The sequence below is a fragment of the Ranitomeya imitator genome, chromosome 1 (assembly GCF_032444005.1).
Source record: "Ranitomeya imitator isolate aRanImi1 chromosome 1, aRanImi1.pri, whole genome shotgun sequence".
NCBI classification, from domain to species: Eukaryota; Metazoa; Chordata; class Amphibia; order Anura; family Dendrobatidae; genus Ranitomeya; species Ranitomeya imitator.
In genome coordinates, this window is record NC_091282.1 from 579,235,260 (window position 1) to 579,259,126 (window position 23,867).

Consider the following 23,867-nt stretch of genomic DNA (forward strand, 5'->3'; position numbering starts at 1 on the left):
GAGATTATCAGTGGTCTTGTATGTCTTCCGTTTTCTAATTATTGCTCCCACTGTTGATTTCTTCACTCCAAGCTGGTTGGCTATTGCAGATTCAGTCTTCCCAGCCTCGTGCAGGGCTACAATTTTGTTTCTGGTGTCCTTTGACAGCTCTTTGGTCTTCACCATAGTGGAGTTTGGAGTCAGACTGTTTGAGGGTGTGCACAGTTGTCTTTTTATACTGATAACAAGTTTAAACAGGTGCCATTACTACAGGTAATGAGTGGAGGAAAGAGGAGACTCTTAAAGAAGAAGTTACAGGTCTGTGAGAGCCAGAAATCTTGATTGTTTGTTTCTGACCAAATACTTATTTTCCACCATAATATGCAAAAAAAAATGATAAAAAAGCAGACAATGTGATTTTCTGGATTTTTTTTTCTCAGTTTGTCTCCCATAGTTGAGGTCTACCTATGATGTAAATTACAGACGCCTCTCATCTTTTTAAGTGGTGGAACTTGCACTATTGCTGACTGACTAAAAAATTTTTTGCCCCACTGTATTTCAGCTAGATGGTATAACTTCCCACAGGTGAAGTATATCCCCATGGCTCCCGGTGTGTAGATGGAAGATGGTGAATGGCGCAGTAAAGAACGAGGACACAGGTTTGCAGTCTTTACCTGGTTTACTGTAGGCTTCAGGCAACCACAGTCCAGGGTACCAGATCACAGGGCAGGCAGAGTCCAGGCACCTTGGAAGCGAATCCAGAGTCCCCTTTACCAGGTGGAGTTAAAAGCCTTCCTCTAGCACGGTGGTGTTTTAGTCCCTTACTGCCTATGGCTTCTGATAAGGTCCACACGGTTCTTCTCTGTCCCCTATATAGGATAGGACAATACCTGTACGACTGGTAACTCAAGCCTTTTCACAGGGACTCTATCACGCCCCAGGCTCTCTGTTTTACTGTGTCTTCAGATGTGTGTGTGGCGGACAGATAACTTGCAGTTCAGCTGTCCTGTTGGACTCTGCTGTAAGTCGTAGAGTCCCTTACAACCTCGGTGTTCTGGCTACCGGTTATCTGCGCCTCAGAGGGAGGCAGCCCATTCACAGCTGGTCTCCCCTGATATCACTCTCTTGTGCTTCGCTCTCCTTCACTCTCGCTACAATCTGTTCTGCTTTCAGTATTATCTCTGTCCAGGAGCTGCAGCACTTTCTTGTGGCTGCACAGCTCCTCATACGTTCTTCCTGCCTCAGACTGCTCCAGTCTGCTTCCTGGCACTTTCTGACTGAAAACTGCCTTTTCTTTCCCTCCAAACCACAATATATATAGGGGAGCTACCTAGGAACAGGATCAAAAGCTCCCCCTTGTGGCCTGGAGTGTGAACATGTTGTGTGCATTGTGGTTACCTGATAAAGAGATATCCTTCATCGCTTCCAAGTGTAACAGCACTCTCCCTGTGAGGAAAGCAATGTCACTGTGACGACCAGGACCCTGTGGCGCCACACTTCCAAATTATATAATGCACCCTTCCATAATCCTCATTACAGTGTAATGTGCCCCCCATAGTCCTCCATACAGTATAATGCACAGGCCATAGTAATCCATGTAGTATAATGCACAGCAAATAGTCTTCCATATATTATAATGCACAGCCCATAGTCATCCATATAGTATAATGCACAGCTCATCCTGGTATATGTTCTTCATCCTGGCCCCATCCTGATACATGTTCCCCATCATGGTATATGTTCCCCATTCTGTTATATGTCTCCATCCAACAATATGACCCCCATACTGGTATTTGTCCCCATCCAACAATATGACCCTCATCCTAGTATATGTCCACTTACTATAATGCACAGCCCACAGTGTTACATGTAGTATAATGTACAGCACAGTCATTCATATAGTATAATGCACAGCTCATCCTGGTATACATTCTTCATCCTGGCCCCCATTCTGGTATATCTCTCCATCCTACAATATGGCCCTTATGCTGCTATTTGTCCACATCCAACCATATGGACCTCATCCTAGTATATGTCCACATCCTGTTATATGGCCCTCGTCTTGGTATATTTGACTCAGCCTGGTATATTGCCCTCATCCTGGGCCTCATCCTGGTGTATGTCCCCAATCTAGGTATATGGCCTTCATCATGGGCCCCATCCTGGTGCATGTCCCCATCCTGGTATATGGACCCGCTGTTGTTCCAAACACAGAAAAAAACAACACTCCTACTCACCTTCCCAGTTCTCCCACACCACGTGGCGTACACTTCTGAAGCCAGCAGCTGACTTTGGCTTGCAACATCACTGTCATGTGCCCCCGGTCACGTGCATGTTGATGTCAGTTGCCGGCCTCTGATTGTATTGTGATGTACGGACGGGTATCGTCGTTGGACCTCCATTTGGACTACGCCATGAAATGGGTGAAAGAGGGAAAATTGTCGAGGAGTGATTTTTACAAATAAATGACTTTTTAGTCTGCGCTTGTTTCTTTTGACTATGGGGTTAATAAAAGGGGTGTCTGACAGACACATCTACATTATTAACCCCAGGGCTTTATGTCAGCCAGATGCTGATATCAACCCCACAATCCCATTACCCTGATTACCAGCGCACTAGGGCAATCAGGAAGAGCCGAGGCTAAGTACCAGAATTGGCGCAACTAATGAATGTGCCATTTCTGTGCGGATGAGGGCTGGTGTTTTTAGGATGGGAAGGGACAAATATCCACAGACCCTCCCATAATAAAAATATGAGAGACAACATGTTATTTGAGAGTACCCCTTTTTAATAACCAGCAAAAGCTAAGGGGACAGCTGTGAGTTGATCTTAATAGGCTGGGAAGCTCCATACGCATTGAGCCCTACCCAGCATAATGAGACCAGCTCACAGCAGTCTGTTTTTTCTTAGCTGGTTATTAAAATTAGGGTTGACTCCACAACATTTTTTTTTCTTGAAAATACACATTGCGCTAATTAGATATCTCATGGACACATTTCTATTTAGCTATCTATTATCCATCCATCCATCTGTCTTTGCACATCTATTATTATTATTACTTATTATTATTATTTATTGTTATAGCGCCATTTATTCCATGGCGCTTTACATGTGAGGAGGGGTATACATAATAAAAACAAGTACAATAATCTTAAACAATACAAGTCATAACTGGTACAGGAGGAATGAGGACCCTGCTCGCGAAGGCTCACAATCTACAAGGGATGGGTGAGAATACAGTAGGTGAGGGTAGAGATGGTCATGCAGCAGTTTGGTCGATCGGTGGTTACTGCAGGTTGTAGGCTTGTCGGAAGAGGTGGGTCTTCAGGTTCTTTTTGAAGGTTTCGATGGTAGGCGAGAGTCTGATGTGTTGTGGTAGAGGGTTCCAGAGTAGGGGTGATACGCGAGAGAAATCTTGTATACGATTGTGGGAAGATGAGATGAGAGGGGAGTAGAGTAGGAGATCTTGTGAGGATCAGAGGTTGCGGGTAGGTAAGTACCGGGAGACGAGGTCACAGATCTATGGAGGAGACAGGTTGTGGATGGCTTTGTACATCATGGTTAGGGTTTTGTAGTGGAGTCTCTGGGCAATGGGGAGCCAGTGAAGGGATTGACAGAGGGGAGAGGCCGGGGAATAGCGGGGGGACAGGTGGATTAGTCGGGCAGCAGAGTTTAGAATAGATTGGAGGGGTGCGAGAGTGTTAGAGGGGAGGCCACAGAGCAGGAGGTTGCAGTAGTCAAGGCGAGAGATGATGAGGGCATGGACTAGGGTTTTTGCAGATTCATGGTTGAGGAATGAACGGATTCGTGAAATATATTTGAGTTGAAGTCGGCAGGAAGTGGAAAGGGCTTGGATATGTGGTTTGAAGGAGAGATCAGCGTCAAGGATTACCCCGAGGCTGCGAGCTTGTGGGACTGGGGAGAGTGGGCAGCCATTTACTGTAATGGATAGGTTCGTTGGGGGGGTCGCGTGAGATGGGGGAAAGATGATGAATTCTGTTTTGCCCATGTTAAGTTTCAGAAATATAGCGGAGAAGAAGGATGAAATAGTGGACAGACATTGAGGGATTCTGGTTAGAAGGGACGTGATATCTGGTCCAGAGATGTAGATCTGTGTGTCATCAGCATAGAGGTGATACTGAAAGCCATGAGATTCTATGAGCTGTCCCAGGCCAAAGGTGTAAATGGAGAAGAGCAAGGGCCCAAGGACTGAACCTTGTGGGACTCCGACAGATAGAGGGCGAGGTGAGGAGGTGGTGTGTGAGTGGGAGACGCTGAATGTCCGGTCTGTTAGGTATGATGAGATCCAGGATAGGGCCAAGTCTGCGATGCCAAGGGATGAGAGGGTTTGTAATAATAGGGAATGGTCCACGGTGTCAAAGGCAGCCGACAGGTCGAGGAGGAGGAGGACAGAGTAGTGTCGCTTGCTCTTGGCGGTTAAGAGGTCATTGGTGACTTTAGTTAGGGCAGTTTCGGTGGAATGGTGTGACCGGAAGCCAGATTGTAGGCAGTCAAAGAGGGAGCAAGAAGAGAGATGGGAGGACAGTTCAAGGTAAATGTGTTGTTCCAGTAGTTTGGAGGCATAGGGGAGAAGTGATATAGGGCGATAGCTAGATACAGAGGATGGGTCAAGAGAGGGCTTTTTGAGGATAGGTGTGATGGAGGCATGTTTAAAGCTTGAGGGGAAAACACGAGTTGTTAGTGATAGGTTGAAGAGATGGGTTAGGGTTGGGATGAAGATTGTGGTGAGGTTTGGGATGAGGTGGGATGGGAGTGGGTCAAGTGCACATGTGGTGAGATGCGATCTTGAGAGTAGAGTGGAGAGTTGATCTTCTGTAATGGTGGAGAAGTTGGTTTTGGAGGTGGAGGGCTGGGAAATCGGGAGGAAGGGCTCTGGGAGTTGTTGACCAAAACTGTCTCTAATGCTATCAATCTTCTGCTTGAAAAATGAGGCAAAGTCTTCAGCGGAGATAAGTGGGGAGGGAGGAGGTGCTGGGGGACGGAGAAGAGAATTGAAGGTGTTGAATAACTGTTTAGGGTTGTGAGAGAGAGAGGATATGAGAGATGAGAAGTAGGTTTGTTTAGCTGTGGCGAGTGTGGTCTTGAAAGTAGTGAGGGACTGTTTGAATGCGATGAAGTGCTCGTTAGAGTGGGATCTTTTCCATCTGCGCTCAGCAGCCCTGGAAGCTTGCCTCAGTTCTTTGGTCAGGCTGGTGTGCCAGGGCTATCTGTTGATTTTGCGAGCTTTGGTATGTGTAAGTGGGGCAGCAGATTCCAAAGCTACAGCTATTGTGGTGTTATATAGAGCAGCAGCGTCATCCGCATTGTGTATGGAACTTATGTCTGTGAGGGGGAGAAGGGATTCAGAGAATGAATGTAGGTCAAGATGTTTAAGATTTCTGCGAGGGTGTGAAAGTTTGTGGGGTGGGGATTGTAGACATGGAGTGGAGAGGGATGAGAATGTGAGAAAGTTGTGGTCAGAGAGTGGAAGAGGTGAGTTAGAGAGGTTAGATAGAGAGCAGAGGCGGGTGAAGATGAGGTCCAGTGTGTGACCGTCTTTGTGAGTGGCTTCAGAAGACCATTGAGTGAGGCCGAAGGAGGAAGTGAGAGTAAGGCTACGTTCACATTAGCGTCGTCGACGCACAACGACGCATGCGTCATGCGCCCCTATCTTTAACATTGGGGACGCATGCGTTGCGTTGTCATGCGTTTTTGTGAAAACGCATGACGCATGCGTCGTTTCACTGCACCTGGGCTGGCGTCGGAGATGCTAAATGTTGCATTTTTGTAGCGTCGATAAAATGCATGCTTCGCACTTGCGTCGCTCGTGCGTCGTCATTGCGTTACACTCTCCCATTGAAACCAATCGACAACGCACGTGACGCAAGTGCGTGCATCGTGCGTGCGTTGTGCGACGCATGCGTCGTTAAATAAAATTACACAAAAAAGTGTCTAGACAGTGATAAACATCCCCCATATATAAAGAGAATGTTTGGATTGTTTGTCACTTCTGCTGCAGCATACCCTACATACCAGACGTCATCATCTGCTTTCCAGAGATGTAAGTATAGAATGATTCTGCGCATTTTCTACATGTTTTATTTTTAAATTGTTTTATTGCAAGTTGTGTATTATATTCTGCACTGTGGTTGTGTAAAGACATTGTTGTATTTTTAGTCTGGTTGTGATGTATAGCGTTGTATAGGATGGCTTTTCATTGTCTCCGGCCTTGATTATTGTTCTTTCCAGAATTGACTTTTCTTTTCCATTTATTGGTTTGGGGGTGTTTTTTTATTCTGTTGTGATGTATTTTTCTTGCGTTATCTGATGGCGTTTCATTGTCTCCGGCCATGTTGGTTTTATTGTAAAGTATGGTAGTATAGAATGATTCTGCGCCCTTTTATTAAATGTAATTATTTTTATTGCAAGTTGTGTATTATGTTCTGCACTGTGGTTGTGTAAAGACATTGTTGTATGTTTCTGGTTGTGATGTATGGCGTTGTATAGCCTTTTATTGTCTCCGGCCCTGTCGGTTTTATTGTAAAGTATGGTGGTGTATCCAGGATTGCCGTTTCTGTCCTTAATTTTTGGGGGTTTAAAAAATCTATTGTGAAATTTGGGTTGCTCCGTGCATGCTGTTGTTCCAAATTTTTATTTTTTTTTTTACATAGAAATGTCTGCTTTTTTAATCAGTTTCTGAGGTATTTAAGGTCTTTATATTTAGGCGTTTTCTTTTTTTTTTTGTTTTTTTTTTTAATTGTCACGTATGGCGGTATGGTTTGGCTTTTCTTTTGACTTTTGGCAATCAATGTAGTAAAAATTTTGTTAAAAAAAACTGTCTTTTTAGATTACAACATAGGGTCTGTTGTGTATTTGTTTTGTTATCTTTAGGCTTTTGTTTACTCTGGCATTGTGTTGTCTCTGCCATTGTTTTTTGTTTCAATGTGGCAGTGTTGTTTGCTCAGCGTTAGTTCAGTTGGCATTGTACATAAAAGTGCAATGTTCTTTGTGGTTGAAATGTAAATGTATTGTTTTTTTTATATTTTCCTATGTTCCGCTGTATTGTGCATAGGATAAATTTTATTTTGTTTTTTATTTCAGAATTTCATCTAGTAAAAATGGCCAGCGAGTCAAGCATCACCCCACCGCTGAGGAGTCCGGTGAGTACATGATCTACTGTTGCTTACTATTCGCTGTCATTTGTAGATGGGTCACTCAACTTTTTTAAACTATTTTCCAGGCTTTTTCAAGTGAGGAGGAGAGCCAGGAGGAACATAGCCCTCAGGAGCAGAGAGCACGGGACCAAGCTGTTGTGGCAGGACAGCGAGTAAGTTTTTATTTCAAACAACCTATTCCTTTTTTTTCTGTAATTTTTTTTTTTTTGGGGGGGTATGGGGGGTGGTGGAGGAGGTTGGGAGAACAATTTTTATCTTGCAAACATTAATATTTTCCAATTATTCTAGGTTTCACAACGGGCCCATGAAGAACCACTGGACATCGACCTCATGGTTGCATCCATACAGGAGCGAGGCCCGTTGTGGGACAGCCGTGACCCCCGGCACTCGGACCAGGGCGTGTTGCGCCGTTTGTGGCTTGAGGTGGCAAAATCGCTGTGGGATGGCTTCGACAGCGCTTCCCCCGCGGTCAAAGATAAATTTCGTAAGTATTGCCGAAATGCTGCTCTGACCCATCATGCCAGGATACACAACCGTCTGTGATGTCTTCTATTGGGATTGCACACGGTTGCGTTATCAATTTCGATATTTTCTCTCAACCTAATTTTTTTTTTACTTTATACACAGTTAAACAATTGAAGACCAGATGGCGCTCCATGAAGGACCGTTTCAAGAGGGTCATGAAAAAGGAGGGACAGATTCGTAGTGGTGCTGCAGCTTCAAGGACCTCAATCTATAAATACAGTCGCATTCTGCAATTCCTGCGACCGGTCCTTGAAAGCCGAGAGTAAGTATAGTACCTATTCCCACACCTCGTTTGGAAAACATGCATATTCACATAGTATATTTCCCAGCCACGTAGTTTATTGCCCAGCCATTTATTTTGGCAAGTACGAAGTATACAGCACACAGACAGATAGTAGATTGGCCAGGCCCGGGCAATATTTCATAGTGGAGTAGTATATTGCCCATCCAGGTTTATCCCAGATTTTAAAAAAAAGGAAAAATATAACAGACACGGCATACCTTCTACTCCAAGGCAGGTTATGTTCCCAGGGTTGCTCAGCTCGCAGGACCTGTGATGACGTCTCGGTCACATGACCGTGACGTCATGGCAGTTCCGACGATAAGCGTAATTGTCAGGCGTTACAAATGCCAAACATGGGTGACTATTTACAAAAAAATAAATGTATTCTATTTTTAATATTGATGCGGCATATGCAGTGTCAATATTAAAAATTGGTTAACATTATTGGCGGCAATGGATACCGCCGGGAAAGTTAATTAATGACAGGGGAGTATGCGGGCGACGGGCATTCTCTGCGGGGAGTAAGGAGCAGGCATTTTTAATCAGGCGTGTGACCCGCGCTGATTGGTCGCCTCAGCCATGTCAGGCAGCTGGCCGGTTCAATCAGCAAACCGTTACGACTGACAGACTGAACTAACCCTTAACAGTTATGTTAAATTATAATGTGTGATGCAATGTTAACTTTTACACAGGTGGTGACGAATGTGAAATGTTATATTTTGTATACTAATGGTTTCCTTATGTTTTCACAGAGCACACAGCAGCACCCGCGAGCCAGTTCGACCCTCTGGAGCGGTCCTTCGTGAATCGCCATCTGACCCGTCACAGCCATCCCACAGCGAGAGCAGGTCTGCACCACCACAATCTGGCGAACCGGCAGCCGGTCCATCAGATGTTCCCCTGGCCGAGGCCTCTGTCGCTCCTTCCTTCGGGCCTTCCCGACAGCGTCAGCGGGCCTCGGACAGGCCGCTACTGCCCGAATTTTTGCATTTGAGCACGGTCTTCCAGAATTGTTTCAAGGTGCTGGGCGATAGAATGGACACAGCTCTGTCCAATATCGACCGGCGTCTTCAAACAATGGAATCGGAGCTCTTGAGGCCGGCCAAACATGGCCATTGAGAAGGGCATGGTGGAACATCTTACGCCGGAACTCCAGATTTCGGTGATTCAGGCCTGCAACAATGCATACGTGACTGCTCTGCAGCAGGCTCGGGTCATGCAGTCAGCGACTACAATGCCCGCAGTACCATCGCTGGCTACCATGGCTCCGACTCCTGCTGCAGAGCACCAACACAGAGCTCCGCGTGCCGAGGGCCACCGCCGCCACCATAGAACAGAGCCCCAAACTTCTGCTCCTGCCAGGCCTTCAAGGGCACAAAGACGGGAAGCCGAACAACACCCAGAGGGAGAGAGGAGAAAAAAACAAAAGAAGACCAGAACTACAACGTCGGCTATGGCTGCTCCAACAACTAGCACACCCAGTACCCAGCCTGGGTCTACCCGGAGCAGGAGTAGCCATAGCCAGTCCACATTGGCTAGGACACTGGTCGTCCCTCCTCCCTCACCTCCTGCGTTGGCATTATCGCCACCCTCAACAGGCTGGACTGACGTCGGCATCCCGTCCAGTGTGTTAAAATATGGTGGTTCCTCCCCCTCATCCTCCTCCTCGTTCTCCACAACCCACACCCAAACTGGAGGAATATCAATCCCTCTTTGTCGCTGACGTTAATACCCCTTAACCTTTAACCATTTTTTTCTTTTTGTGTCCCCAGTAATAAAATTGTTAATTTGATCAAAAATACGGAGTTTCTTTGTCTAAAATAAAGTTTGCACCAAATCACACCTTGCGCCGTATAAACAAATCTTGTGTTTGTAACACCTGATGTGCAATGTCTGACACAATTTTATCAATTTTTTGTTCAAATTTTTTTAGGGCTGGCTTTCATTGTACTATGAGATGTTACAAACACAAAGAGCATTTCACAATATATCAATTTTAAAAGCTACCGTAAAGGTACCATCACACAACGATTTCATTAACGATATAGTTGTTTTTTGTCACGTAGCAACGTTATCTTTTCTGAAATCGTTATGCGTGCCAGCGACCAACGATCAGGCCCCTGCTGCGAGATTGTAGGTCTCTGCGAATGATCAGGACCTTTATTGGGTCACTGATCACACGCTGTCATTGTTGGATCGGCGTGTTTGACACCGATCCAGCGATGTCTTCACTGGAAACCAGAGAATATCTGGTTACTAGCGCAGTGTTTTTCCCACTCAAAAAATTGAAAAATACCAAAAAATACTACACACTTACATTACGGTGTCTACCACGTCCCTCGCCGTCATCTTCCCGCAGCGAATGACACTGTCATTCCCGGCCGTAAAGTAAAAGTAGAGCACACCGTTGACTTAAACGCTGTGCTGTGTTTTAGGGCTGGCACAGTGCGGAAAGCTGACGGCGATGTACGTGTCACACACCGGAATGTAAGGGTTTTTTTGTTTTTTGTTTTACATTTACAATGGTAAACAGGATAAACATCGTGAGTGCTGCCCTGCGCTTCGTAACACAATGTTTACCCAGATTACACGGGGACTTGGTCTATTTTGGTCGCTGGAGAGCTGTCTGTGTGACAGCTCTCCAGCAACCACACGACGACTTAACAACGATCACGGTCAGGTCGTATCACTGGTCGGGATCGTTGGTTAATCGTTTTATAATGGTACCCTTAAGGTTATTGGTCAGGTGAGGTGGTAGCAATGTTCACAGTGTCGCCACTATTTGACTCTGGACGTATTCCAGCATCATGAGTCCAATAGTGTAAACTCAGTAGAGTTTAGCAAACATGATCGTCTCCCTCCTTGTCAAGCCAGGTTCCATATGCAAATAGTCTGCAAGATTAAAAATGGTTGACAAGGTGGGAGCCGATCATGTTATATTTTAAAACTATGGAACACACGGCTGAACAATTGTTTTGTTTTGTCACAGTCAATTTGGGTATTGGTGCTCACATTACTAAATTTTGTGGGACACACATTAGTTTCTAGAACATTGGATTTAAAATTTTGTTTAATTTGGAAAAACATATGGGAGATTTGTTTTGTTAAAACGGAAAGGCACAATAAAGAACTTTATTTCAAAACACAACACAGTAGAAATTCAGGGGACATTACAACATTTAAATAACATTACATAGGCTGGTAAAATGTCATGGACTCAACAGTGTTTACATGACAGTGTTTTGATTGTATCAGTAAAACCAAGATGAAGTATAAATTAAACCATTTGATCTTGCCATGAAACACGCCCAACATCTGAAACAAAGTATGCAGCAAATCGATCCCTCATATGAACAATTTCCAAAGTTGTCCTCAGAGGATGATCTTGATAATCAGGCAATGGATTTGGTATGGGTTCATCTAGTTCCACGTTGACTCTCTCTTTATCAATAATATAATTGTGGAGAACCACACAAGCCTTCACCACCTCATCCACTGTCTCAATTTTCAAATTTATTGCGGATCCTAAGATACACCATTTGGAGACAAGGATTCCAAAGGCGCACGCCACAGTTCTTCTGGCCCTGGACAGTCTATAATTAAAAATACTTTTTGTGCGGTCCAAGCCCCGACTGGAGTACGGTTTCAGTAGGTTGACACTCATTTGAAAAGCCTCATCCCCAACCACAACAAATGGCATGGCCGGGCCTTCGGTGTTGGGAAGAGGTCGTGGCTGGGGGAAATTAAAATTGTTTTCGTATAATCTTCGGCCCATGTCAGACTCCTTAAATGTCCGTGAATCATTTGCACGGCCAAACGCTCCAATGTCCACGGCGAGAAACCTGCAGTCCGCACCTGCAATTGCCATGAGCACGGTGGAAAAGTATTTTTTGTAATTGAAAAACAGAGATCCACTTCTTGCAGGCTTTGTAATCCTAATGTGCTTCCCATCCACTGCTCCAATACAGTTAGGGAAAGAACACAGTTGTTCAAATTTTTTGGCGTTGGCCTCCCATAACGCTGTCGTTGGTATTGGTAAAAATTCATCCCGGAGATTGTCCCACAATGCGCGGCATGTGTCGGCAATAATACCCGAAAGTGTGGAGACTCCAATCCGAAACTGGAAATGCAGTGATCTCAAGGTCTCTCCGGTAACCAGGAAACTGACAAGAAGAAAAATAAATAAATTTAATTTAATTACATAAAATAAATTTTCATTTTTAATTCCAATCCCCCACCCCACAAAACCAAAACACGTTACTTTAAAAAATGGCAAGAACATATAAATCCTTCACATTCCTCGGGGGAAATTGATTTACAGAGCTGCTTGTCCTGCCTGGAAATGGCTCCTTCCACCAGACGCAGCAGATAGCGGAAGCTGTTTTGAGACATCCTGGTGTACTCAAAGTATTTATCCTGATTGTCATTTAACTCGCCAAACAAACAATGGTAGGCTCCACGACTCTCTCGGACTTCCACTATAGGGTGTAGCCAAAAACGCCAACGACTCCTTCTCCGTAGTTTTTCTCTTTTCCTCTGTTCATGACAGGCAATAGCGTAAGCAATAGCAATGGCAAAATCCAGCTCCATATTGAGGTAGATACTCTCCATGGGACGCTCCATCTTGATGCTGTAAAACCACACAATGGTAGGAATTTATCTATGCCGGGGTATACAGTGGGGCAAAAAAGTATTTAGTCAGTCAGCAATAGTGCAAGTTCCACCACTTAAAAAGATGAGAGGCATCTGTAATTTACATCATAGGTAGACCTCAACTATGGGAGACAAACTGAGAAAAAAAAATCCAGAAAATCACATTGTCTGTTTTTTTAACATTTTATTTGCATATTATGGCGGAAAATAAGTATTTGGTCAGAAACAAAATTTCATCTCAATACTTTGTAATATATCCTTTGTTGGCAATGACAGAGGTCAAACGTTTTCTGTAAGTCTTCACAAGGTTGCCACACACTGTTGTTGGTATATTGGCCCATTCCTCCATGCAGATCTCCTCTAGAGCAGTGATGTTTTTGGCTTTTCGCTTGGCAACACAGACTTTCAACTCCCTCCAAAGGTTTTCTATAGGGTTGAGATCTGGAGACTGGCTAGGCCACTTCAGGACCTTGAAATGATTCTTACGAAGCCACTCCTTCGTTGCCCTGGCGGTGTGCTTTGGATCATTGTCATGTTGAAAGACCCAGCCACATTTCATCTTCAATGCCCTTGCTGATGGAAGGAGGTTTGCACTCAAAATCTCACGATACATGGCCCCATTCATTCTTTCATGTACCCGGATCAGTCGTCCTGGCCCCTTTGCAGAGAAACAGCCCCAAAGCATGATGTTTCCACCACCATGCTTTACAGTAGGTATGGTGTTTGATGGATGCAACTCAGTATTCTTTTTCCTCCAAACACGACAAGTTGTGTTTCTACCAAACAGTTCCAGTTTGGTTTCATCAGACCATAGGACATTCTCCCAAAACTCCTCTGGATCATCCAAAGGCTCTCTAGCAAACTTCAGACGGGCCCGGACATGTACTGGCTTAAGCAGTGGGACACGTCTGGCACTGCAGGATCTGAGTCCATGGTGGCGTAGTGTGTTACTTATGGTAGGCCTTGTTACATTGGTCCCAGCTCTCTGCAGTTCATTGACTAGGTCCCCCCGCGTGGTTCTGGGATTTTTGCTCACCGTTCTTGTGATCATTCTGACCCCACAGGGTGGGATTTTGCGTGGAGCCCCAGATCGAGGGAGATTATCAGTGGTCTTGTATGTCTTCCATTTTCTAATTATTGCTCCCACTGTTGATTTCTTCACTCCAAGCTGGTTGGCTATTGCAGATTCAGTCTTCCCAGCCTGGTGCAGGGTTACAATTTTGTTTCTGGTGTCCTTTGACAGCTCTTTGGTCTTCACCATAGTGGAGTTTGGAGTCAGACTGTTTGAGGGTGTGCACAGGTATCTTTTTATACTGATAACAAGTTTAAACAGGTGCCATTACTACAGGTAATGAGTGGAGGAAAGAGGAGACTCTTAAAGAAGAAGTTACAGGTCTGTGAGAGCCAGAAATCTTGATTGTTTGTTCCTGACCAAATACTTATTTTCCACCATAATATGCAAATAAAATGTTAAAAAAACAGACAATGTGACTTTCTGGATTTTTTTTTCTCAGTTTGTCTCCCATAGTTGAGGTCTACATATGATGTAAATTACAGACGCCTCTCATTTTTTTAAGTGGTGGAACTTGCACTATTGCTGACTGACTAAATACTTTTTTGCCCCACTGTATATACCACAATTCCATTATACCCACCCTCTTCTATCCATTGGTGGAATTATCTAGTGTCTAGACAGTAGACCCACCCTCTTCTATCCATTGGTGGTATTATCTAGTGTCTAGACACTAAATTGGGTTGAAAAATGACATCATTGTTTGACAACGCATGCGTCAAAAAACGCTGCGTTTTTCGAAAAAACGCAACAAAAACGCACAAAAAACGCAGCGTTTTACGACGCATCCGTTCAACGCATGCGTCTAAAAGGGTGCGTTTTTGTGTGCGTTGCCGATGCGTCATGCGTTGCGTTGACGACGCTGCGTCGCATGACGCTAATGTGAACGTAGCCTTCGAAGTTTAGTGGCAGCTGAGAGGGAAGTGTCAATGGGTATGTTGAAGTCGCCCATGATGATAGTGGGGATGTCCGCAGAAAGGAAATGAAGTAGCCAGGTGGTGAAGTGGTCAAAGAAGGTGGTGGCTGGCCCTGTGGGGCGGTAAATGACAGCCAGTTGGAGGTTGGTGGGGGAGCACCTCAAAGGAAGGGAGGGTAACAGAGGGTGGCAGTGGGATTGGGGTGAAGGAGCAGTTATCTGACAGGAGAAAACCAACTCCTCCGCCATGTTTGCTGCTGGGGCGGGGTGTGTGGGAAAGGTGGAAGCCACCGTAAGAGAGTGCAGCAGGGGAGACTGTGTCAGAAGGGGTGAGCCAGGTTTCGGTGATGGCGAGGAAGGAAAGTTTGGTAGTAACAAAGAGATCATGGATGTAGGAGAGCTTGTTGCAGACAGAGCGAGCGTTCCACAGAGCTCCTGTTAGTGGGACTGGGGAGGCGGGGGCTGGGCGAATGGGTATAAGGTTAGAGAGGTTATGGAAGTTTGTGCTAGAGCGTGGATGGGAGGTAGAAATGATTGTGGGAATATGGTGAGGAGGACCAGGATTTGGAGAGATATCACCAGCAGTGAGAAGGAGCAGAGAAAGTGTTAGCAGGTGGGAGCGGGAGAGGGCATGAGGGGGCTGTCTGTGCTTGGAGACAGAAGATTGTATGTTAAGGATCAGTTCTGAGGAGGAGGTGAGGTGGATGGGGAGGATTGAAGAGGAGATGAACAGTTCTTTACTTAGTGTGGGGATTGGGGGAGGTAGCAGAAAGTGAAGGATTATAGGGGTGAAAGTGAAAACAAACAGAAACATTGTTTACAATGACTGTGGCCAGTTCCCTTCAGGTTCAATTCAGGTTTTAATTCTACTATAATCCACACTTTTAAGGACACACTTCTAAGGGATCACACTGCAGACTGAAGTCATTGCAGACTTGAGCTATGCAATATATGGCAAACTAAGTGCGTTCAGGTGTGAAGCAGAGGAGTGGTCTCTGCTCATCTTGGTCAGAGAATTAAGAGTGGACCAGATGCATACAATCAGGCCTGAGTAAACAAGGTCATAAATATCACAGGGTAAGCTGGGGTTAGCTGAAAAGCATACCATGAGAATGCTAGGAGCAGAGGAAAGTCTGTGTGGAAAGCTGGGTGATGTATTATGTGCACTTCATAGACAGACAAAGCAGGGGAGCAGGCTGGATAAACATACCATGAGAATGCTAGGAGCAGAGGAAAGTCTGTGTGGAAAGCTGGGTGATGTAATTATGTGCACTTCTTAGACAGACAAAGCAGGGGAGCAGGCTGGATAAACATACCTGTTGGAAGAATAGAGATGCTTGTTAGAGTGCGATGGTGGCAGGTAGCAGGGCACAGTCTGTATACATCTTTCTGGTTTTAATTCTACTATAATCCACACTTTTAAGGACACACTTCTAAGGGATCACACTGCAGACTGAAGTCATTGCAGACTTGAGCTATGCAATATATGGCAAACTAAGTGCGTTCAGGTGTGAAACAGAGGAGTGGTCTCTGCTCATCTTGTCAGAGAATTAAGAGTGGACTAGATGCATACAATCAGGCCTGAGTAAACAAGGTCATAAATATCACAGGGTAAGCTGGGGTTAGCTGAAAAGCATACCATGAGAATGCTAGGAGCAGAGGAAAGTCTGTGTGGAAAGCTGGGTGATGTATTATGTGCACTTCATAGACAGACAAAGCAGGGGAGCAGGCTGGATAAACATACCATGAGAATGCTAGGAGCAGAGGAAAGTCTGTGTGGAAAGCTGGGTGATGAATTATGTGCACTTCATAGACAGACAAAGCAGGGGAGCAGGCTGGATAAACATACCATGAGAATGCTAGGAGCAGAGGAAAGTCTGTGTGGAAAGCTGGGTGATGTATTATGTGCACTTCATAGACGGACAAAGCAGGGGAGCAGGCTGGATAAACATACCATGAGAATGCTAGGAGCAGATGAAAGTCTGTGTGGAAAGCTGGGTGATGTATTATGTGCACTTCATAGACAGACAAAGCAGGGGAGCAGGCTGGATAAACATACCATGAGAATGCTAGGAGCAGAGGAAAGTCTGTGTAGAAAGCTGGGTGATCTATTATGTGCACTTCATAGACAGACAAAGCAGGGGAGCAGGCTGGATAAACATACCATGAGAATGCTAGGAGCAGAGGAAAGTCTGTGTGGAAAGCTGAGTGATGTATTATGTGCACTTCATAGACAGACAAAGCAGGGGAGCAGGCTGGATAAACATACCATGAGAATGCTAAGAGCAGAGGAAAGTCTGTGTGGAAAGCTGGGTGATGTATTATGTGCACTTCATAGACAGGCAAAGCAGGGGAGCAGGCTGGATAAACATACCATGAGAATGCTAGGAGCAGAGGAAAGTCTGTGTGGAAAGCTGAGTGATGTATTATGTGCACTTCATAGACAGACAAAGCAGGGGAGCAGGCTGGATAAACATACCATGAGAATGCTAGGAGCAGAGGAAAGTCTGTGTGGAAAGCTGGGTGATGTATTATGTGCACTTCATAGACAGGCAAAGCAGGGGAGCAAGCTGGATAAACATACCATGAGAATGCTAGGAGCAGAGGAAAGTCTGTGTGGAAAGCTGGGTGATGTATTATGTGCACTTCATAGACAGACAAAGCAGGGGAGCAGGCTGGATAAACATACCATGAGAATGCTAGGAGCAGAGAAAAGTCTGTGTGGAAAGCTGGGTGATGTATTATGTGCACTTCATAGACAGACAAAGCAGGGGAGCAGGCTGGATAAACATACCTGTTGGAAGAATAGAGATGCTTGTTAGAGTGCGATGGTGGCAGGTAGCAGGGCACAGTCTGTATACATCTTTCAGGTTTTAATTCTACTATAATCCACACTTTTAAGGACACACTTCTAAGGGATCACACTGCACCTAAACATCTGTAATTTCTATTCTGAATTCTATTCAGGTTACAAGTCACATGGTTGGCCCATGGATGATGCATTTATGTCATTCGCATTGGCGTCCGTTCTGCTGAAAAATATGGACAGGTGTGGGTCACACAGACACACGGATATATGTGCAGCCCTATAGATTTAAATGGGTCTACATGTGTATTTAGCTCATTCTATTTCCTGCATTGAATCGTGCATGTATCCAGCTTTGATAGCCATTTTAGCAAGCATACAGTATGTTATGGTATATAGCCATTTCAACTTACTCTGCTTGTCCCCTTATGCTGTGAGGTCATGTAACTTTGTTCAAAGAGGTTTATGATCCATGTAGGCCAGGACACTTGTTTATCTGTTCACTACATTTATTGTGTCCTGCTGTCTCAACTTAGTTTTGATTGATTGCTAACTAGGTAAATTAGTGAGAGATCTTAGAGCTACCCTATATATTGAGACATAGTCTGGGGAAGCATTTATGCAGGGGGGCATTTATGCACATTTAATCTAAGTACATTTTATCAAAGTATTGGCAGTTACATCATGGCAGTTAGACAGGGCAGGAGACGGGTAAGACAATTAAACAAACCTCTTCCCAGTACATTTGGAATGCAACAAATATTCACCATATGCATCATATGCATTTGAATCATTTATATCCTGGTTGCTGCATTCACTCACATCCACCATCCTTGCATTAACTCTTTATACTACATCCATATCGGCCCCTCACCCCTCTCCTATGTATAGCAATCATGCTCTTTTCACATTGCTAAACTTCACAGATCCACTCAGTCCCACCATCCAACTCAAGAGACGTTCTCACAAAACACTTAACCGTCTGCTCACTCTTTCTATCCTCCTTCTCCTAGTAGCAGGAGATACCTCATCCAACTCTGGCCCACCATGTTATAGCAAGTCAACCCCCCCCCCCAACTGCAACAGTCAGAAACCCCTCCAACCTTAATAATACTCCCTGCACCCCTTCTGTCTCTTTTAATTATGCCCTTTGGAATTCTCGCTCAGTGTGTAATAAACTCTCCTTCATCCATGACTTCTTCCTTTCTAATTTGCTTAACCTCCTGGCTCTTACTGAAACCTAGATCCAGCAAAAAGACACCACCGCTGCGGCTGCTCTTTCATATGGTGGACTATACTTCTCTCATACCCCAAGATTGGACAACAGAGCAGGTGGAGGTCTGCTCTTATCAACCAAATATACTTTCCAGGTTATCCCTCAAGTACCCTCACTTGTTTTCCCTTCTTTTGAGGTCCATGCTGTCAGACTTTTCATCCCCTTCTCCATTCGAGTGGCGGTGGTGTATCGTCCTCAAGGCCCCTCCCATCAGTTCCTGGATCATTTTGCCACCTGGCTTCCACACTTTCTCTCCTGTGATATCCTTTCCCCTCTCCCCATCTGCTACTCACCTTTTATCTGTAACCTCCTCCTTCAGCCTTTCGCAGCTTACTAAGTCTCCAACGCATGAAGACAGAAACTCCCTCAACTTGGTCTTCTCTTGGCTTTGCTCAGTGGATGATTTCACAAACTCCCCTCTCCCACTCTCTGACCACAACCTTCTTTCATTCTCCATCAAGAACTGCCATCCTGCTCAGGTCACCCCTAATTTCCACACATATAGAAATATACAGGGCATTAACACCCAGAAACATATGAAGAACTTGCAGTTATCACTGGCCCCTATCTCATCCCTCTCATGTCCTGATTCTACACTGAAGCATTACAATGAAACACTGCAACATGCCCTGGATGAAGCTGCACCTCTTATACATAGAACATCAAAGTACAGATGCCAATAACCCTGGCACATGCTGCAAACACGTTTCCTGCAGTGGTGCTCTAGGTGCGCCGAATGTCCGTGGAGAAAGTGCAATCTACCCAAAGATTTCATCCCTTATAAGTTTATGCTTAAAACATACAACACTGCCCTTCACCTCTCCAAATAAACCTATTTCAACACCCTCATCACCTCACTATCCAATAACCCGAAATGTCTCTGACACTTTTCATTCCCCACTCAACCCAAGAGTGCAGGCCCCAACCACGGATCTCTGCGCTGATGATCTGGCCAATTATTTCAAAGACAAAAATTGATCATATCCGACAGGAAATTATCTCCCAATCCCCTCATACCATGCACTGTCCTCCCTCCCCACTGCATCTAGCTTACTCTCTGACTTTAAACCAGTTACAGAAGAAGTAATCAGGCTCCTTGCATCTTCTCTCCCAACCACTTGCACCAGTGAGCCCATTCCGTCACATCTCCTCCAGTCCCTTTCCCCCTGCTGTCACCACTCATCCAACAAAAATATTCAACCTCTCTCTCTCTTCGGGTATCTTTCCCTCCTCATTTAAGCATGCCATCATACATCCATTGCTTTAAAAAAATCCCTCGACCAAAACTGTGCCGCTAACTATAGACCTGTCTCTAATCTTCCCTTCATCTTAAACTCCCGGAATGCCTGGTCCAGTCACGTCTTATCTGCTCTGTCTCAGATAACTCTCTTCTCGACCCTCTACAATCTGGTTTCCGCTCTTTACAGTCTACCAAAACTGCCCTTACTAAAGTCTTGAATGATCTACTAACAGCTAAATCTAATGGTCACTATACCATGCTAATTCTCCTGGATCTCTCTGCAGCATTCAACACAGTGGATCATCAGCTCCTCCTCACTATGCTCCGTTCCATCGGCCTCAAGGACACCATTCTCTCCTGGTTCTCCTATCTATCTGACCGATCCTTCATTGTATCTTTTGCTATCTCCTCCTCCTCTTACCTTCCCCTTACTGTTGGGGCTTCTCAAGAATCGGTTCAAGGCCTCTTCCTCTTCTCTTTGTATACTGCCCCTATTGGTCAAACAAACAGTAGATTTGGTTTCCAGTACCATCTCTATGCTGATGACACCCAATTATACACTTCTTCTCTTGATATCACGCCTGCCTTTTTAGAAAACACCAGTAATTGTCTTTCCATGGTCTCTAACATCATGTCATCCCTTTATCTGAAACTGAACCTGTCAAAAACTGAACTCCTTGTGTTTCCTCCCTCTACTAATGTACCTACGCAAGACATTGTGATTTCTGTGTGTGGTTCCACCATTACTCCCTGTCAAGAATCCCACTGGATGTGTCAGGGATCCCACCAATATGTTATGGATCACAGGGAAGATACCTTTATCATGCCCAACACTCACACCAATTTGTCATGAACCGGGGTTGTTTGGTTGCCCCTGGTTCTTTCTGAAGAGGATTTATCTACTGTATATCCCACTTCCCAGTTCCGGTTTGGAAGTTGCAGCTCTCTGGCGCCCCCTTATCCTCAGGTCAGTCAGGGTACTGCACCAAGGATAATTAGTCACCAGAAAGGCTGCCTGCTATGTACTGGCGATTCGGCATGCTGCAGCAAGGGTGATATAACTACTCCCACTCAGGCGGGAACAATAATTATCAACGCCGCCGTTCACTGCAAAGACTCCCAAGTGCACAGGACAAATTCTGCTGCCACCTGCTCCGATTCTCAAAATTGTTATCAGGTCTGGAGTAGGGTTGAGCGAAATGGATCGGTCAATTTCATAAGTCGCCGACTTTCGGCAAAGTTGGGTTTCATGAAACCCCACCCCATCCCAGTGTGGGATCAGCCATGTGGTACGCGATCTTCGCGCCAAAGTCGCGTTTCATATGACGCGTTAAGCGCCATTTCTCAGCCAATGAAGGTGGACGCGGAGTGTGGGCAGCGTGATAACATAGGTCTCAGTCCCCACCATCTTAGAGAAGGGCATTACAGTGATTGGCTTCCTTTCTGCGGCGTCACAGGGGCTATAAAGGGGCGTGCACGCCAACTGCCATCTTACTTCTGGCGATCTGAGCATAGGGAGAGCTTGCTGTAGATTCGTCTGAAGCAGGGATATTGTTAGGAAGGGAATATTACCCCCAAACCGCTTGTGCTGTAGCGATTTCCACTGTCCAACACCACCTTTTCTTTGCAGGGACAGTGGAGGTTTTTTTGGGTGCATCAGCTCTGTAGCTTATTAGGCTGCATTCTAAGGCTCCCTGATAGCTGCATTGCATTGCCGCTGTGCAAACCAACTGCTTTTTTCAAAGCAAAAATACTGTTGCTCCTTCTTTTCTGCACAGTTCTCTTGTTTCTTTGTCCACACTCTTGTGTGCAGCAGTCCTTTTTATTGCTGGCATACTTGTCCATTGATCATTGTAGGGAGATTGAAATTCTACTACAGCCCTTGTATTTTTTTTATATATCTGTCATCCACTTTCTGCCACTCAAACTGTATTGTAATACAGTGGGCCTGATTTTTTCCTGCTGTCTCCCACACATAAAAAGGGAGATTTGTATTGCCACTGAGTGCATCTGCGTCAGTCCTGTTTGTGGCATCTGTCATCCACTTTCTGCCACTCAAACTGTAGTGTAATACAGTGGGCCTGATTTTTTCCTGCTGTCTCCCACAAATAAAAAAGGGAGATTTGTATTGCCACTGAGTGCATCTGCGTCAGAACTGTTTGTGGCATCTGTCATCCACTTTCTGCCACTCAAACTGTTGGTTAATACAGTGGGCCTGATTTTTTGCTGCGGTCTCCCACACATAAAAAAGGGAGATTTGTACTGCCACTGAGTGCATCTGCATCAGTCCTGTCGTGGCATCTGTCATCCAATTTCTGCCACTCAAACTGTAGTGTAATACAGTGGGCCTGATTTTTTCCTGTTATCTCCCACACATAAAACAGGGAGACTTGTATTGCCACTGAGTGCATCTGCGTCAGTCCTGTTTGTGGCATCTGTCATACACTTTCTGCCACTCAAACTGTAATGTAATACAGTGGGCCTGATTTTTTCCTGCTGTCTCCCACACATAAAAAAGGGAGATTTGTATTGCCACTGAGTGCATCTGTGTCAGTCCTGTTTGTGGCACCTGTCATCCACTTTCTCACACTCAAACTGTAGTGTAATACAGTGAGCCTGATTTTTCCTGCTGTCTCCCACACATAAAAAAGGGAGATTTGTATTGCCACTGAGTGCATCTGCGTCAGTCCTGTTGTGGCATCTGTCATCCAATTTCTGCCACTCAAACTGTAGTGTAATACAGTGGGCCTGATTTTTTCCTGCTGTCTCCCACAAATAAAAAAGGGAGATTTGTATTGCCACTGAGTGCATCTGCGTCAGAACTGTTTATGGCATCTGTCATCCACTTTCTGCCACTTAAACTGTTGGTTAATACAGTGGGACTGATTTTTTCCTGTTATCTCCCACACATAAAACAGGGAGACTTGTATTGCCACTGAGTGCATCTGCGTCAGTCCTGTTGTGGCATCTGTCATCCAATTTCTGCCACTCAAACTGTAGTGTAATACAGTGGGCCTGATTTTTTCCTGCTGTCTCCCACACATAAAAAGGGAGATTTGTAATGCCACTGAGTGCATCTGCGTCAGTCCTGTTTGTGGCATCTGTCATCCACTTTCTGCCACTCAAACTGTAGTGTAATACAGTGGGCCTGATTTTTTCCTGCTGTCTCCCACAAATAAAAAAGGGAGATTTGTATTGCCACTGAGTGCATCTGCGTCAGAACTGTTTGTGGCATCTGTCATCCACTTTCTGCCACTCAAACTGTTGGTTAATACAGTGGGCCTGATTTTTTGCTGCGGTCTCCCACACATAAAAAAGGGAGATTTGTACTGCCACTGAGTGGATCTGCGTCAGTCCTGTTGTGGCATCTGTCATTCAATTTCTGCCACTCAAATTGTAGTGTAATACAGTGGGCCTGATTTTTTCCTGTTATCTCCCACACATAAAACAGGGAGACTTGTATTGCCACTGAGTGCATCTGCGTCAGTCCTGTTTGTGGCATCTGTCATACACTTTCTGCCACTCAAACTGTAGTGTAATATAGTGAGCCTGATTTTTCCTGCTGTCTCCCACACATAAATAAGGGAGATTTGTATTGCCACTGAGTGCATCTGCGTAAGTCCTGTTGTGGCATCTGTCATCCAATTTCTGACACTCAAACTGTAGTGTAATACAGTGAGCCTGATTTTTCCTGCTGTCTCCCACACATAAAAAAGGGAGATTTGTATTGCCACTGAGTGCATCTGCGTCAGTCCTGTTGTGGCATCTGTCATCCAATTTCTGCCACTCAAACTGTAGTGTAATACAGTGGGCCTGATTTTTTCCTGCTGTCTCCCACAAATAAAAAAGGGAGATTTGTATTGCCACTGAGTGCATCTGCGTCAGAACTGTTTGTGGCATCTGTCATCCACTTTCTGCCACTCAAACTGTTGGTGAATACAG

At 45.1% G+C, this 23,867-nt stretch overlaps 2 protein-coding genes across 2 annotated transcripts in view; both read left to right on the forward strand.

Annotated features, from left to right (window-relative positions):
* The window catches only part of LOC138680259 (excitatory amino acid transporter 5-like), a 1,936,174-nt gene that overhangs the window by 385,420 nt on the left and 1,526,887 nt on the right, over nt 1–23,867 (forward strand). The gene's annotated exons all lie outside the window — the stretch shown is intronic.
* Nucleotides 7,449–9,756, forward strand: LOC138680275 (uncharacterized). Its single transcript, XM_069767862.1, has 3 exons — nt 7,449–7,638; nt 7,782–7,941; nt 8,715–9,756. Exons 1-3 carry the CDS (start codon nt 7,485–7,487, stop codon nt 9,079–9,081), a joined length of 681 nt encoding a protein of 226 aa, XP_069623963.1. The 5' UTR covers nt 7,449–7,484; the 3' UTR covers nt 9,082–9,756.

What these genes read in the sequence shown, in the direction of transcription:
- LOC138680275 (XM_069767862.1), top strand. Translation starts at nt 7,485, where the DNA reads ATGGTTGCATCCATACAGGAGCGAGGCCCGTTGTGGGACAGCCGTGAC. An exon ending in CGCGGTCAAAGATAAATTTC is followed by an intron (nt 7,639 to 7,781) that starts GTAAGTATTGCC and finishes CTTTATACACAG; the next exon opens with TTAAACAATTGAAGACCAGA. An exon ending in CCGGTCCTTGAAAGCCGAGA is followed by an intron (nt 7,942 to 8,714) that starts GTAAGTATAGTA and finishes ATGTTTTCACAG; the next exon opens with AGCACACAGCAGCACCCGCG.